At 64.4% G+C, this 15440-nt stretch overlaps 1 protein-coding gene across 1 annotated transcript in view; it reads left to right on the forward strand.

Moving 5' to 3' along the window:
• The window catches only part of GSE1 (Gse1 coiled-coil protein), a 35682-nt gene extending 20579 nt beyond the window's left edge, over positions 1-15103 (forward strand). The window contains exon 2 of the mRNA XM_064386650.1: positions 14635-15103. Coding sequence (XP_064242720.1) covers positions 14635-14805 — 171 coding nt within the window. The 3' untranslated portion in view covers positions 14806-15103. The remainder of the gene's footprint in view (positions 1-14634) is intronic.
• Positions 15104-15440: the final 337 nt, after the last annotated feature.

The raw sequence follows: 15440 nt of genomic DNA on the forward strand, positions 1-15440 counted from the left end.
AGCTGCCGGCTGGGAATGGGGGAGATCCCCCCACACCCCAAAAAAAAAATAAAAAGCTGGGAATGGCTGAGCATCCCCAGCGAAATCTGGAGGCTTTTTGAAGGGGTTGAATCACCCCAGGCTCTGCGGGTGCCCAGCCCATCACCCATTGTCCCCATGTGCCAGTGTCCACCCTCACCCAGAGCTGCCCATTTCCTCTCCCTGGCTGCAGTCAGAGCCAGGCTGTGCCCTGTGCCACATCCCCGACCTGGCACGGGGATGTTTGTGGGAGCAGCGGGGCTGGGCTGAGCTTCCAGGGGGGAATTCTGAGGTTTGGGGAGCCCTGTGCTGGGGAGGGTGGAGGCAGGAGCTGGGCATGTCCCAGGGTGACTTTGCCAGGGCTTTGACCTGGCTCTTGAGGCACAAACATGTTGCTGAGCTGGCTGGTGCCTGGAGCAAGGAGTGGCAGCAAGAGGGATGTGGCCGTGTGGCCACCAAGCCCCCTCTGCCCTGTGCCGGTGGCTGGGGTGGGTCCCTGGCAGCTGTGCTCCTGGAAGGGCAGGTTTGGAAGCACTGCTGTCACCCAGCGGGCTGGGCAGGGACTGCTGAAACTGCCCCTGGTGATGCTGCCTGCAGCCATGAGGCCGGAATGCCAGGGGAAACTGAGGCACGGCTGGGGAAACTGAGGCACGAAGGGCTGAGGAGCAGCCTGCCCACCCTCCTGCCAGCTCTCACCCTGTGGGGTCTTGCCCTGGGCTCCATCCTGTGCCGTAGTGTGGACAGGGAGCCTCCAGGGCTGTCCCACTTCCCTCGGTCCCCCCTGGTGTCTGGGGGGCTGTCCCCTCCTGCTGGGGTCAGTCTCTGGCCAGGATTCCCTCAGCTGAGCTGTGTTGGGGTGCTGGGCACTCCAGTGCTCGTGTTCCTGCACCCCCAACCCCGCAGAGACCCCCCAAAGGAGAGGGCAGGGACCGGCACGGGGACACCAGTGCTGAGCAGCGGGGCCAGGCTGTGACTACATCCCAGTTCCCTGCCTGGGCTGGAAGTTTGGGGGTGCCCCAGCCCATCTCCCACTGCATGCTGGTGTGCTGGAGGGGTCCCCAGCCCCGTGGGATTGCATCCCCACCCTTTCCCACCCACATTCCCTCTCTCCATTGCCTCGGCAGCCCCGGAATGGTGGCTCAGCTGCGAGGGGATGTCTCACATCCACGCTGGGGGATGAGGGGGACATGGGGGGCTGCTGCAGGTGGCCAGGGGGGTTTTTTGTGGGGTGCCAGGCTGGGCACAGCTGTTCACCCCGCAGAATGAAAGGCACAGTGTTCTCCAGCTGTTTTCCAGGAGGTAATGGGCAGCTTTGCTTTGGAGTGGCCTCATCCTGCCCGCTGGGACTGGGCTGGGAGCCACCAGGACCTGGCACCCGGGGTTCTGGGGGGTCTCCAGGGGGCTGTGGTGGGAATGGCTGCGGGGTGGAGGTCACTGAGCCCCCAGGGCCATCACACCCTGAGCTCGTGGCAGGATGGAGGCGTTGGCTGGAGCCCCACGCTGGTGTGGTGGGGTGAGGAGCTGTTGGGTCTGTCCTTCCCTCATCCCTCCTGTCATCCCTCCATCCTTTCCTCTGTCCGTCCCTCCCTCCATCCCTTTTGGGCTGTCCTCCCTGCTCAGGACGTTCCAGCCTCTGTCCCTGGCTTCCTGCCAGCCCTTTCCCACACTCCCTAATCCCGGCCTCCAGCCCTGGCTGCTGATGCCCCGGGAGCAGCTGCTTCCATCTCCCCGAGCCAGGGAAACAGGACCTGGCCCTTGACCTCCCGGAGCATCTGGGGGTGGCAGCTTTGGCCTGGGGACAGCAGGGGTGTCCCCAAGTCCCCTGCTGTGTCAGCCACCCCTCGTCCAGGGCACAGCAGATGGATTTGTGCTGGCAAGGGGTGCAGGGGGGAGCAGGGCAGCACCCCTGGGTGCTCACAGGCTCTCATGGGGTGCAGGGGGGTGTTCACAGCCCCTCACACCCCTGTTCTGAGGGTGTCTGGGGGGGAGATCCCCCCACCTCCTTCCCTCCCTCCTGCCTGATCTGTTCAATCTGCTAAGCAGGGGAATAGTGCAGCCGCCATCTGTGAGCCTGCCAATAATGGGATTAACTCCTTCCCCTGGCCGGGCCGAGCCTGCCGCTCGTTCTGGCACCCCCTTCCCGGGGCACCCCCCCTGCCCCCGGCCTGTGGGGGCAGCCAGCCCCGCTGCTGATGCTCCAGGGCTGCCTGGGGACAGCCTCAGTTTGCCCTCCCGCAGCTCTGAGCCACCAGCATGGGCTCACCCTCTCCTGCCTCAGTTTCCTCTCTCTTTGCTCCGCGTCCCTCTGCCTCAGTTTCCCCCCTGCTCCCTGTTTTCCCCTCTTCTGCCTCGCTAATACCCCATCCTGCCTCAGTTTCCCCTCCTGCCTAGCAGCGTGGGTTTGGGGCATTCCAAAGGGCTTCCCTGCCTGGGAGTGGGAACATGGGAACACTGAGCTCTGCGTGAATCCCTGCGCGTTTGTGGGTCCTGCTCTTTGAGGCAGAGGAATGCAGGAGGCGAGCCCACCCCCCTTCCCCCGGGCTGCAGCCCGGGGAGGGATGCAGGGATGCAGGGATGCAGGATTCGAGCCCAAACCCCCCGGGATGCTGCCCGGGCAGGGATGCAGGGATGCAGGATTCGAGCCCAAACCCCCCGGGATGCTGCCCGGGGAGGGATGCAGGGATGCAGGGATGCAGGGATGCAGGATTCAAGCCCAAACCCCCCCGGGATGCTGCCCGGGCAGGGATGCAGGATTCGAGCCCAACCCCCCCGGGATGCTGCCCGGGCAGGGATGCAGGGATGCAGGGATGCAGGATTCGAGCCCAAACCCCCCGGGATGCTGCCCGAGGCTGGGGCAGAGGCGACACCGCACGTGGGGGGGTTCAAGGGACCCCCACCCCCAGCCCTGCAGCTCCAAGCCCTTTTGCCGGGGGCGGGATGCCCCCGCTAATCCTCTTAGGCTGCGCCCCGGAGCAGCTGGCGAGGCCGGCCCTGCCGCTGCCCATCCTCCCTCCCAACAGGTGCCCCCCGGCCCCCTCCCCGCCGGGGCTGGGCGGGGGGCTCGGGGCTCCCCGCAGCAGGCAGCCCCCCCTTCCCCTTCCCCCGGGGCCGGCCCGGGAGCGCTCATTAATTATCTAATCTTCCCTTTATGTTTAATTTACAGCCCCGCGCGGCTCTGGCCATATGCTGCTTTTGTTGTGTCTGGCTCTTTGTTGTGGCAGGCAGCGGGGGCTGGCGAGACCCCCCCCCCAACCCACCCCCAGCCTTTGATCCCCCCCTCCCCTCCCAGCGCCACCCTCCAGCCACCCCCGCGGCACGGTGGCGAGCCCCGCGGAGGGGGTAAGTGCCTTTTTCTCGGTTATTAATTTGCCTGACCCCCCCCCCCCCGCCCAGCCCAGCTCAGCGCAGCCCCCAGCCCCGGCAGTGCGTGCGTGTGTCTGTGTGTGCGTGTGTCTGTGTGTCTGTGCGTGTGCGTGTGTGTCTGTGCGTGTGTCTGTGTGTGTGTGTGTGTGTGTGTGTGAGTCCCCCGCCTCTCCCGCGGGCTCGGGATGTGAGATGTGATCGCGCGTGTGCGCGGCGCTGCCTCCTCCCGCTGCCGCCGCCGGGGTCACCGCGCTGCCCGCACCGCACCCCGCAGGTACGTGCAGGGCAGCCAGCTGCCCGTGCCCTCCCCTCGGGCTGTGCCCCCGCCTTACCTGTGCCCCCCCGCACTCTGCTTGTACCCCCCATCCCGTCCCATCCCATCCCATCCCATCCCATCCCATCCCATCCCATCCCATCCCATCCCATCCCATCCCATCCCATCCCATCCCAGTACTGCCCCTACCCCCGGGCTGCACTTCCCTCCTCTCTGCCTGTACCCCCCCCTCACACTTGTACCCCTCCATCCCCATCCTAAATGCCCCCACTCCCTCCTGTATCCTCCCACCCCTCTGCCTGTGCCCACCCTGTACCCCCAACCCCTGCCTGTACCCCCTTGCTGTATCCCCCCTCCCACCCCTGTCCAGCCCTGAGGTGGGCACCCCATGGGGGTTGTTAGGAGGATAAACCCTCTCCCCGCCCTTGCTGTGTGTCCCCCCAGTTTTGCTGGGTGTGTTTGGGGTGGCTGTGGGGGGGCCCCTGTGGCCCCCTGACCCGTGGCAGGTACTCGTGGGGGGGCTTTGTGGAACTTGCTGCAAACTTTGTGTGGTGCTGCCGGGCGCCTTCTGCACTTCCCTTTTTTTTTTTTTTTTTTTTTTTCCTGTGGTTTTATTTCAAAAAGTAACAAAATGGTTTTCCTGCACCCCAGCAGGCCCCCAGGCAGCTCTAATGGGGTGCACGGGGTGCACCCCAAGCTGATGTGCCCACCCTTGGGGGGCTCAGCTCTGGCTCCTGGGGGGCAGCAGGCAAAGGGCTGGGGGCACCAGGCTCTGTCTGTGGGTGATGGGGACACCCCCTGCTGCCCTGGCATTTGTCCCTGCAGTGAGGGATGCTGCTGGCCTGTGGGGTGGCCCCCCTGGGCATTGCCAGGGGATGCCCAAACCCACACCCAGAGCTCGGGGGGCGGCGCGCAGGGGGCTGTGTTTGTGATGTCTGTCTGTCTGTCCGTCCGCACATCCCACAGCCACTGCCAGCCCAGGGTAAGGAGGGCGGCTGCCCGCGCTGTGGGAGGGTGGGTGCCAAGCCACCAGAGCAGCCCTGTGCTGGGCCAGGAGCTGGGCTTGGAGCGCTCCCCCAGCGGGGGAAGGTCACCAGCCAGGTGGCCCTGCCAGGGCGTGCTGGCTCCTGCGTGCCAGGAGCCACGAGGGGGTGGCAGGAGCTGGACCCGGGGTCACCGAGCCGCTCGCCAGGTGAACAGATCTCCTTTCATGGGCACGGGAGGCAGCTGGCTCTGCAGGCATCCTGCTGCCTGGCATTCCGGGGTCTCTGCAGGACGAGGGATTCCGTGTCCCCAAGGGGATGCAGTGGCTTGGGGAACCCATATCCCTAAAGGTGGGATGTGGAAACAGGGGGCAGTGCCAGCTGCTGGTGTGGGTGATGAGGTGGGGGTGGCACTGGATGACCAAGGCACCTGTCCTGGCAGCAGAGAGGGAGCAGAGTGGACACCACCAGCGCTCCTTGTCCCTGCACGTGGGGCTGGCTGTCCCCACGCAGCCCCGTGTGCCATCAGGGTGACTGGACTGGCCCTTTTTGGTGTTGTTTTCTGCCCACCAGGTGTGTGGAGCTGAGGAGGGGTCATGCCACCATGCCAGGTGCTGCCATCTGGCCATGCTTGTCCCCATACAGAGTCCCAGCCCCACACTGGGGGTCCCTTCCCAAGTAAGTCATCACAGCTCTGTGTCACAAGGAGCCACAACACGAGGCTGGGGTTCCCCCATGGCAGCCCACCCCCTGCCAGCCAGGGAAACTGAGGCAGTGGGGCAGGAGGCGGCTTGCCCGAGGGACGCAGTGCCAGGGCTGGGGAGAGCAAACAGGATTCTTGGCACGGGCTGGCAGTGCTGCGCTCTGCCTGCGGGCCAGGGTTGCTCTTTGCTGGCTGTGCAGTTTTGCTGCTGCTTTGCACCCCGGCTCTGTCTCCCTGGGGGCTGTGCCTCTGTCCCCACAGGTGGCACCCCTCACCTTGGGGCAGTTGTTTTTCCCTCTGGGGTGCCCGGCGCTGTGTGTGGCACAGAGAACAGCTTGGCCTTGGCCCCCTGCCCGCTGCCGTGCCCTTTTCCAGAGGCAGCTGCCTGTGGGCATGGCTTGGCAGCTGTCCCTGCTGCGGGCTCGGCCGGGGCAGGACCCTGTCCCCTGGGCTGCCGGGTCACCTCCGTGCAGGGCTGCAACACGCGCGGCCACCGCTGCCATGAGTTTGCAGTTCTCAGCTCGGCCGTGGCGTTTCCTCCCGGGTTCCTGTGCCAGCTCCATCCCTAAAGCAGAGGAGGGGATGAACAAGGAGCCGGCTCTCCCCAGCGTGCCGAAAAGTCCCTCTGGAGAGGCGCCCAGTGGCGTCACCCCGTGTAGAGGCGATGTGTCAGCTCTGAAAGCCCCTGGTTTTCCACCTTGGAGCTGCGTGCGGGAAGGGGGCGGTTCTGTCCCCGCTTCCAGGGCACAGGGGGGCCCTCGGGGTGGTGCCATTCCCTGGTCCGTGCTGGGTTCCGTGCTGGGTTCCGTGCGTCCCTCCCCTCCCAGCTCGCTTGCCAGCTAATGGCGCGGCTTATTCCTATGGCTTTTTAAGTGCTTAATGGCGCGCGGGGCTAATGATGCAGCTCCCTCTGTTCCTGCCGCCTGGATGGAGGGAGGGATGGATGGATGGGTGGATGGATGGATGGTGTCAGATAGCGCTGCCCGAACCGCCGGGAATGGGGACAGGGACACGAGGAGGGGCCCAGCGGGTGCCCCGTGGAGCTGGGGCTGGGAGCAGGCATCCCTCCTGCCTCTCCTCCCTCCCCTGCACGGCTGCTCGGAGCAGTAATGTCACCATAAACGATATTTATCACGAGGTGATAAAAATCTATTTCCAGCGACCTCTTGGAAATGGCCCTCATAAAACCAGGCAGCAGACGGAGGCAGGAGGCAGACAGCGGGGAGGGGGCACGGGCAGGGAAATGGCTGTAATCAGCCACGGAGCAGAGGCTGGATCTGCCGGGGAGCCGGCCCTGCCGTTCCCGACCCCGGGAAATTGATGGCAGCCGTCAAGGCCAGAGGGCTGCCCGGGCACAGCTGGGTGGATGCTCGGGCATCCCAGGGCTTGAGCATCCTGGGATGGAGCATCTAGGCTGTGAAGGGAAGGCCAGAGGGATTTTTGTCTTTAGGTGAACAGGACAGGAGGGTTCTGGCCATCCTGGGGTGTTCCCAAAGTGACATCTGAGGGATCCTGGAGCAGCAGACTGGGATGGGATGCTGGGCTACCAGCCATAGAGATGGCCCCCTCCAGTGTCGGGCACTGCTGGGTCACCCCAGTGCTCCCTGTGTCCCTCCTGGGGGGCCACCATCGGTCCCAGAGCCCCCCCCAGCTCCATCCCTTCAGTGCCGATGGCCAGGTGCTGATTCAGCATCCCAACACTAATTACTGAGCCCATAGTGGGTCCTGGCTGTAAATTCTCCGTCAGGAGTGGTGGAAAACCTCCCTGGCTCCTTTCCCTGCTGACCTGAGCAGGGACTTGTGATCCTGTGTAATTCACTGGGGTGCTGAGTTGGCAGGAGGTGTCCCATCCTTCCCCACCCAGCTCTGGGGTTCACTGCCCCCCAGGAATCCCCACAGAGGTCGTTCCTGGCTGTGTGATGCTCAGCCCAGCTTTGTCCCCACTAGCACTAGGGACAGCCTGGGTGACCCCATGTCCCCTCTGCACCCCAGGTGATGCTGCTGGTCTGGGCATTCCTGGGGGCTTCGCCAGGCGGGGGGCACAGAGGACACCTGGGCCACCTTTTTGGGGCTGGGGAGGTGGGATTTGCTCCTAAAAACAGGGACAGTGCAGGACCCCCCTTGTTGTCCCCTGGGGGAGGAGATTGTGAGGGAAAACAGCTCTCAGCTGCAGGGTCTAATCTGCTGCTCTGATGAAGAGACTTTAATCACTTAAAGTAATTAACCAGGTGGGGCATTGGCTGGACCCCCCATGCATCTGGGTGTCCCCTGCCTGGGGTGGCTCCTTTGCGGGGGGGACACGAGCTGGTGAGGTGGGGGCTGGCTGGGTGTGCAGCTCCCAGCCATGGATCCTCACAGGAGGGGACAGCAAGGACGATGGGGACATCCAGGACGCCGGGAACATCATGTGCAGAGCCTCAAGAGCCCCGTGGCTGCTCAGCGACTCGGTGCCACCGCGGGGCTCTGTCCCCACGTGGCGCGCGGTGACACGGCGGGGTGTGCGTGGCAGGTATTATCCTGCATTAAAGGCTCCCCTTGCAGATGGTTCACGTTTAATCTGCGGCTTAAGGCAGCGCCGGACCTGGCGGTAAGTCCGTCTTTAGATGGCAGGCGGGAGCCGGGAACGGGCGCTGAGCTGCCCGCGGGATGGAGAGGGGGGACGCGGATTGGGGCTTTAATGCCACCGTGCCACAAGCTGATGGCCCAGCCGGAGCGTGGCCCTCGCTGGGATTGCCGTGGTGTGCCCCACCAAGAGGGATGGGGACGCCCAGATGTGTCCCCTCACCCAGCAGAGCCTTGCACCGACCTGGCTGCTCCTCCCTGCCTCAGTTTACCTCTGAGCACCTGTGGGAATGTCCCGAGAACATGAGCCGCTGTGGGGTGGGTGGGGTTTTCCGGAGTGAAAAGCCCCTTGTGGCAGCCTGTGGTTCCCATGGCAGGTATTTGTGGTGGCGGGGAGGGGACACTGGTCACAGACCGCCCGGCAGCTCTGGAGCTGGAGGTGGGTGAGCTGTGCTGGGCTGTGGTCTCCCTGAGATGGGGATGGGAGTAGGGGCTGGGGCCGAGCAGCTGCGTGTCCTGTGGGGTCTCAGCAGGATTTGGGCGGCAGACACCAAGCTGCCACCCAGCTTTGGGCCCCGTGGTCTCCGGGGGACCTACGGCAGGGCTGGGTGTGGTGACAGAGGGAGGTGGGAGCCGCAGGGACACCTGAGGCCAGGCAGTGGCTGCCCCAGCCAGGGCAGTTTGTCCCAGCGTGGAACAGCAGCATTGCAGCTGTTAACTCTGGAGTCCAATGATGACAGCGAAGGCTCTGTGCTGCACAACCTTGAGGAAATCCTTGTGGATTTGAAAAAGCTGATGGTTCCCTGCAGGGCGGGGACCAGGAGTGGCAGTGCTGCTGCCACCCCTGCTGTCTGTGCATGGGTGGGATGCTTGCATCCTCCTCTGCCTCAGTTTCCCTACCTTGAAAGGAGGCTGAAGGGGACATTCCCCAGCCTGGCAGGACTGGCAAACAGGAGCTAGAAATGTCCCCATGGTGGCACAGGGACTGAGCAGGTCCCATCCTGCCCAGCCAGTTTGGTGCTGGGGTGATGGAGGGATGAGCACGGGGGGAATTTCGTGTGGAGCATTGTGGAATACAGCACTGCCCTGGCATGGGGTGGAGGTGCTGACATCCCCACCAGCCACGGCTCTTCCCACAACCTGGAGAAACTGAGGCACGGGAGGTGACACGGCGTGGCCAGGGCTGCCGGAGCAGCGAGCAGCCGCCGATCCCCACGCCCAGAGCCCCAGAAGAGCTGGAGGAAAAGCCGGGAGCAGGCGGCTGCGTGCCCCCCGCCTCCCCCTCCATCACCTCCCTGTTCGCTGGCGAACAAATGTCTGTTCTTGCAAAAAAAAGAAGTGACAGGGGTCGGCGCAGCGCTTTCCACATGACCTGCCCGGGAACAGAGGACGTCTTTGTTAATCCAGCGAGCTGTCAGTTCAGCCTCTTCACAAAAGGCATAAACCACTTATTGCTGCTCTCACCCCTGACCCCGGATCCGCCTGCGCGCCCTCCATTGTGCCGTCTCGAGGAAGCTGGCAAACAATTTCGGCTCCGGCTCCCCCTCCCCGCCGGCGGCTGCACGCGGGGGCCGCCGCTTGCCCCGCCGGCGTGGGGAGCCGCTGCGGGGGACCCCCCTACACACACACACACACACACACACACACACACACACACACACAGAGCATCTCCTCCCCCGGCCGCATCTGCGCGCCCGCCGCCTCGCCTGGCAGCTGCTGCGAGGGGATGGGGGCTGCCACAAAGGGAGCTCTTCCCTCCCTGCAGCCGTGCCTCCCTCCCGGGGCTGCCGGAGCAGCTGGCCGGAGCCCCCAGGCTGCGGAGAGGGGGTGCTGGGTGCTGTGCCCCGTGGCCCCCTGGCCAAAACCCCGTAATGAGAGGGGACAAAAGCTCCTTAGGGTCCCTGGCTGGGACGGGCTGGGACGGCGGCTTTAGCCAAAGCCGCTTATGGCCTGGCACAAAGCTGCTGGGAATGGCCCAGCTCCTCGGGGCTGGCGTGGATGGGGTGATGGTTGTGCCCCGCCAGCCTCAGGGTGCCCAGGGGGTCACACGGGGTGACAGCCGGGGGAGAGGGCTGAGCACGTGCCGCTCACCCTGTCCCCTTGAGCCCAGCACCCGGACCCCGCGGCGTGGCCGGTGTGCGCTGGAGCAATTAGATGCAGTCACTTTGGGGCTATATATAACCCAAATTGCTGCCTGCAGCTCGTTAGCTGCTGTCAGAGCCGCTGCGGCCGCGGCGCTGAGGTGGTGTCGCCGGGGGGGGGCTGGAAAGTGACGCAGGGACCTGCTGCTCCCCGGGGATGGGGCATGGGGGGGGCTGTGGTCATGCTGGGGTGGCCACGGGGTCAGACCCTCGCTGGGGATGGGGTCCTGGGGGTATGTGCTTCACCCCTTGTGCTGCACCAGCTTCTGCTCCATGTGGTGCAGGGTGGCTGCAGTGACACACTGGGGTCACTGCCAGGCCTGTCCCCCTGCCCGCTGTTCCCAGGGCTTGTGGCACAGCCTGTGTGAGCGTGCTGGGGCATGGGGGGCCACTGCTGCATCCCTCGCCCATGCCAGTAGTGTTTTCATCCTCGTCTGCCCTCGTGGCATCCAGCCTGACCACAGCGTCCAGCCCCTTCCATCCGTGCCAGTTCCCGCCTGGGCTCGCGGCACGTCGCGGCTCCGCCGGCGCACACCGGCCCCCGCGCCGGCGAGGAGCGCGGCACCGCGGGCTGGCTGGGGGCAGCTGCGAGATGAGTGCGAACATATTGTGTGGGCTCCTGGAGCAGGCGTCACGGTGTCGCTGCTGGAGAGCGAGCGGGAACCGCAGCCCCGCCGTGACAAACGGCTCCGGCACAGCCGCAGCCGTGCCCACGCGGGCGCCGCGGCACCGCTGCTGCTCCAGGACACGGAGCGGGGATCCGGGTGGGCAGTGATGCTCACGGGCAGACCCTCGGTGCATGGTGTCACCTGCCACCGCTGTGAGCCGTCCCTCCAGCTGTATGAATTCCCTGGGGGGTCACATCCCCATCTTGGGAAGGGTTAACGGCACTGTGTCTCAGTCTGGAGCCTTTTGTTTCTTTCCCTTTTTTTTTTTTTTTTTTTTTCCCCTTCCCCTCTTTAATGAGGAGTTAGCACAGCTGTAATTGTAGGTTCCAACTTTCCGCCAGCAAACACGCCTGAGAAACTTTAAATACGGTGGAGATGCATGGGCCCAGCCACCACCCCTCCTGTGGGCGCCCATCAGGGCCAAGCCATGCCACCAGCAGGCACCCCAGCTCCCCAGGGGCACCCCAGCCTGCTCTTGTGGGAAAACCCTCTGCTTCCAGGCTTCTGGGACAAGGATGAGAAGGGCAGAGGCTTCCTGGAGGGAAGAGCAGCTGGAACCGTCTGGGGGAACACAGGCAGGGGCTGTGCTGTGATAAAGCCCCAGCAGGAGCCAGGGGGCTTGAGGGCCTCAGCCACAAAGGGAGCTGGGGGGAGCCTGCTCCCGCAGCCCTCAGCACTCCAAAAACACCTTTCATCCTGAGCGCCGCCTCCCAGGCCTGCGGGGAGCCTGGGACAGCCAGGGCTTGTGTCCCCCAGGCCTCTCTGCATCCCCTGGGAAGGGCAGGATGTGGCCCCTCTGTGCTGGGCATCCTCCTCACCTCATCCCTTGCTCACTCCCAGGAGCTGGCACCGGCGCTGTGCCAAACCCCGTAGCCGGTGCAGCTGTGCCGGTGCTTGCCGGGCTCCGTGCCCGCTGCCTTGCCGGGGTGATGCCAGCCAAGAGCCAGAGATTGCATCCACCCCCGGTGCCCTGGCTGCTGCCAGAGCAGGGGTTTTCCGGGGTGCTGCCAGCCGGGAGGGCGGAGGTTGGGGTGATGCGGTGGGGGCTTTGCCGTGCCCGCGGCATTCCCGCGGGCGGCATTCCCGCGGGCGGCGTTCCCGTGGGCGGGTGGCATCGGCGCTGCGCACGCTGCAGCCTGTCCCAGCAGCAGGGGAGGCAGAATGGGGAAGCCACGTTTTTGAGTGTCCCGAAGGCACAGGAAGTGCGCTGGCGTGGCCTCCTGCCCTTCGCTTTCCCACTCCCACCACTGCCATCGCAGAGCTGGGAGCTGAGGCAGGTATTTAGCCCCTGATGGGAGCAGAAGGAATGTGTCCTTGGCAGGGAGGGACACACTGGGGACACTGGGAGCACTGGACGTGGGGACCCATCCCCTGCCCTTGGTGCCATTCTGTCCACAGAGTGCCACGCTGCCTGCCCTGGGCACCATGCCAAGGACACGGGGCACCATGCTGGTGACATGGCCACCGTGGTGTCTGGCAGTGCCTCTCTATGCCTGTCCCTGGAGGCCACCAGCTCTGTTTTGACCCCACTCAAACTCTCCATATCCTTTATACCAAGAACCTGCTGGGGTAGATGGGGACAGACACCACCCAGGAGGGGTTTGAGGAGTGTCATGCCATGGGGCCATCTCTGCCAGCTCTGGTTGGAGCCTTTCCCCTGTGGTTTTGCCACTTGTGGAGCTGGCCTGTGTGCCAGCTCCTTTCTTGCCATGTTAATAACATCACATAACGATGTCACATTGCTGTCACCTTGCTGCACACCTACCCCTGACCTGAGGCTGTGCCCCGTGTCCCTGATCCCTGTTGTGGATCTGTCCTGGGAGCTGTTTCAGGCTCATCCATCCATGTGTCACAAGTGGGGTGGCCTCAGCTCAGCCCCATTTGGCAAGCACAGATCCTGCTCCCCTCTCTCCATCCCTGGAAACATGTGGGATTAGCATCTCCCAGAGCCAGGAGGAGCTGAGCTTTATCACAGTGGGACATGGGGGATCTGCCAGCTCTCCCCTCAAATTTCAGCGCTTGGTGCCAGAGCACACTTCCCTCCCAGCCTCCTCCCGAGCACCTCAGGGTGCTGCTTAGCAAATAAGCACCCAAATCAACCTGCTCACCTCTAATGGGGTTGAGTCTTTGAGGACGTGGCTGGGGAGGAAGGCCCCCGCTCCGAGGGGCTGCCGCCATGCTTTATCTGGGTGGACAGATCCCTCCTAATTGAGCAGATATTCCATGTTCGCAAACAGATGGCTCCTTTGCATCAATTATTCCTTATCTGTGTAACCGGGGATGATTTGCTGACAGATAGTGCCGGGTGAAGTTAAAGCAAGGAGGCGGCCGGTGCTCCGTGCGGAGCCTGGGGGTCCCAGGGGACACGGCTGGTGAGGGGGGGTGGGATCCTGGCTGCCCTTGGGCAGGTGGGACCCATCTCTGGTGCCTTTGCATCTCAGCATCCCTTGGCAGGAAAACAGAGGGGGTGGGGGCTGCTGGTGCTGTGGGGCTGATGGGTGGGTTGGGGTCTGGGGGGCTCCCTGGGGAGCAGGAGGGTGCCAGCCTTGGCCCAGCTGTCAAAACCCACTTTCCCCACCAAGACCCTGGTCTGTGGCTTCCCAGCTGTGTCTTGCCCAATGCTGCTGTGACGCATGATGAGGAGTGATTAATGCTAATTAATGATTAGTTGCTCCGGGTATCAAAGTGCGCCCCAGCCTTTCCCATGCCCACAGGTAGGGGATTGCTGCCTGCTGCCGCCGCTGGCATTGTCCTGGGAGGAGGAGCAGTGGCATGGCCACCCCCCTTAGACATCCCTGCCACCTCCAGGGATCCCACACCAAGCTGTCAGGGATGGGGACTGATCCCTGGGCTTGTCCCCTGCCTGCTGTGAAAGTCACCTTCTGTTAATCGCTGGGAAAGAGAAGAGCATCCTGCCATCACCGGGGCAGCTGGTGGCACCCCGCCAGTTGGGGCTGGGACGTGGTGGCACTCGAGGACTCACGGGATGTGCCAAGCGCTCGCGGTTGTGCGGCGCTGCCATATGGATTCCATAAATTAAACCTTTCCAGGAAGCAAACGGTAAATTTATACGCCCGCTCGTGTGCGTGGCTCATTGAGTCTAAGGGCTTCCCAGTAAAGCATCCACCGACCATCCATCTCCATGTTTATAGGAGTAATCCTGAGCAAAACAGGATCAACATAAAATCCTCGCCGTGCTCCTAATGTCCCCAGATCAGGCACACTGTGTCCCCTGTAGATGTCACCTGTGGCACGGGGAGGTCACCTGAGCCCCGCCGTGCCCGGGGTGGGCGCAGCATCCTGTGAACCTCGGCTGTCCGTGTGTCTTTCCCAGGGTGGCACAACAGCACTGGGATGAGCGTTGTGTCACTGGCTGTTGCTTTATTAAAGCTAAACAGGAGCGGTGACAGCCAGGCTGTGTGCCCAGGCAGGAGGGTGACAGCTACAACAAACCCCGGGCCACAGCAGCGCCCGGGGGTCGAGGAGGGGGACTGTCCCCAAACAAGGCACAGCGGGAATGCCATCCCCATCCCAGCAGCACGTTTCCCTCGCCCGCCTGGCAGGGAAGGCGATGGGGGGTTGTTGATCTCGAGTAAACACTGCCCGGTTGAGTAATCGGGAGCTGCCTAACCGGCCAGCTGCCGCCGGCGGGCGAGGGGACGCCGCTTTGATTCATGTCCTCACCCCCCCTGCAGCCTTTCTTGTCTGGCTGTGCTGGGAGCCATCGGCCGGATCCAGCTGTAGCCCCGCGGCGCGGGCTGGCGTGCGGCTCTCGTGCTGGCCACGTGCACCGGCCGGCAGGAAAACAAAAGCATCTTGTGTCTGTGCACCCCAAACCCCACCCCGTGCCCCCCACCCGTGCCGGCGCTGCTCCGACCGGGAGAGGCAACGGCGCTGAGTCTCTGTCCTGCTTCTCTTCCAGGCGTCCTCTTCGTCCCTGGAGACAGCCGCCACCAAGGCTGCGGCTGGTGAGTCCCGGCACCGGGTGGCCAGCGCTGGGGAGAGCCCGGGAACGGGCAGCACTGTCCCGGACATCGGCCAGCGGACGCCTTTGGATGCGGAGGGTGTGGACGCTGGAGCCACAAGTAAGTGATGCGGGGGGATACTGGAGGGTACAAGGCTGCCATTCCTAAGGGATGTCCCCTGTCCCGCTGTGGGGTGACCATCAGCCCGATGTGCTGCTTGGGACTCCGGGTGAAGGCTCATGCCCAGTGGCTTGGGGTTGGGATCCACCACCCGCAGCCCCGCTGGGAAGGTGACCCCGACAGCACCGCAGTCCCTGCCCGCCATCCCCGGGGCCGTGAGTCAGGCCGTGGGCGCCAGGGAGAGAGAGCCGCGGTGTTGGGCTGGCTGTGCTGGGGAGCTGGGGGGCCCCCGGGGCTGGGATGGACCGCGGCTCCGGGGACTCGGCCGCCCTGTCCGTCAGGAGCGGCAGCATTTTTAGGAGCGGCATCACGCGTGCTTCCCGCCTGCCGCCTCCCTGGCCCGGCCTGTTTGCCAGCCCTTCCCGGCGGGCGCGCCGGGCCGTGTTGTGCTGGGCCATGCCAGGCTCCTTTGATCCGGTAACAACCGCCGGTGCCGGTTCCTGGCGTTGGGCTGGGAAGAGTCAGGAACCGCAAGGTGCAGCGGGCAGGAAGCTGGGGCAGGCGGGGAGATCCTGCAGGGCCAGGGGGCTGCTTGGTGGTGGGCGTTTGTGACCCCTCACATTCCCTAAGAAGGATACTTGTC

Source organism: Passer domesticus, chromosome 12 (assembly GCF_036417665.1).
Source record: "Passer domesticus isolate bPasDom1 chromosome 12, bPasDom1.hap1, whole genome shotgun sequence".
NCBI classification, from domain to species: domain Eukaryota; kingdom Metazoa; phylum Chordata; class Aves; order Passeriformes; family Passeridae; genus Passer; species Passer domesticus.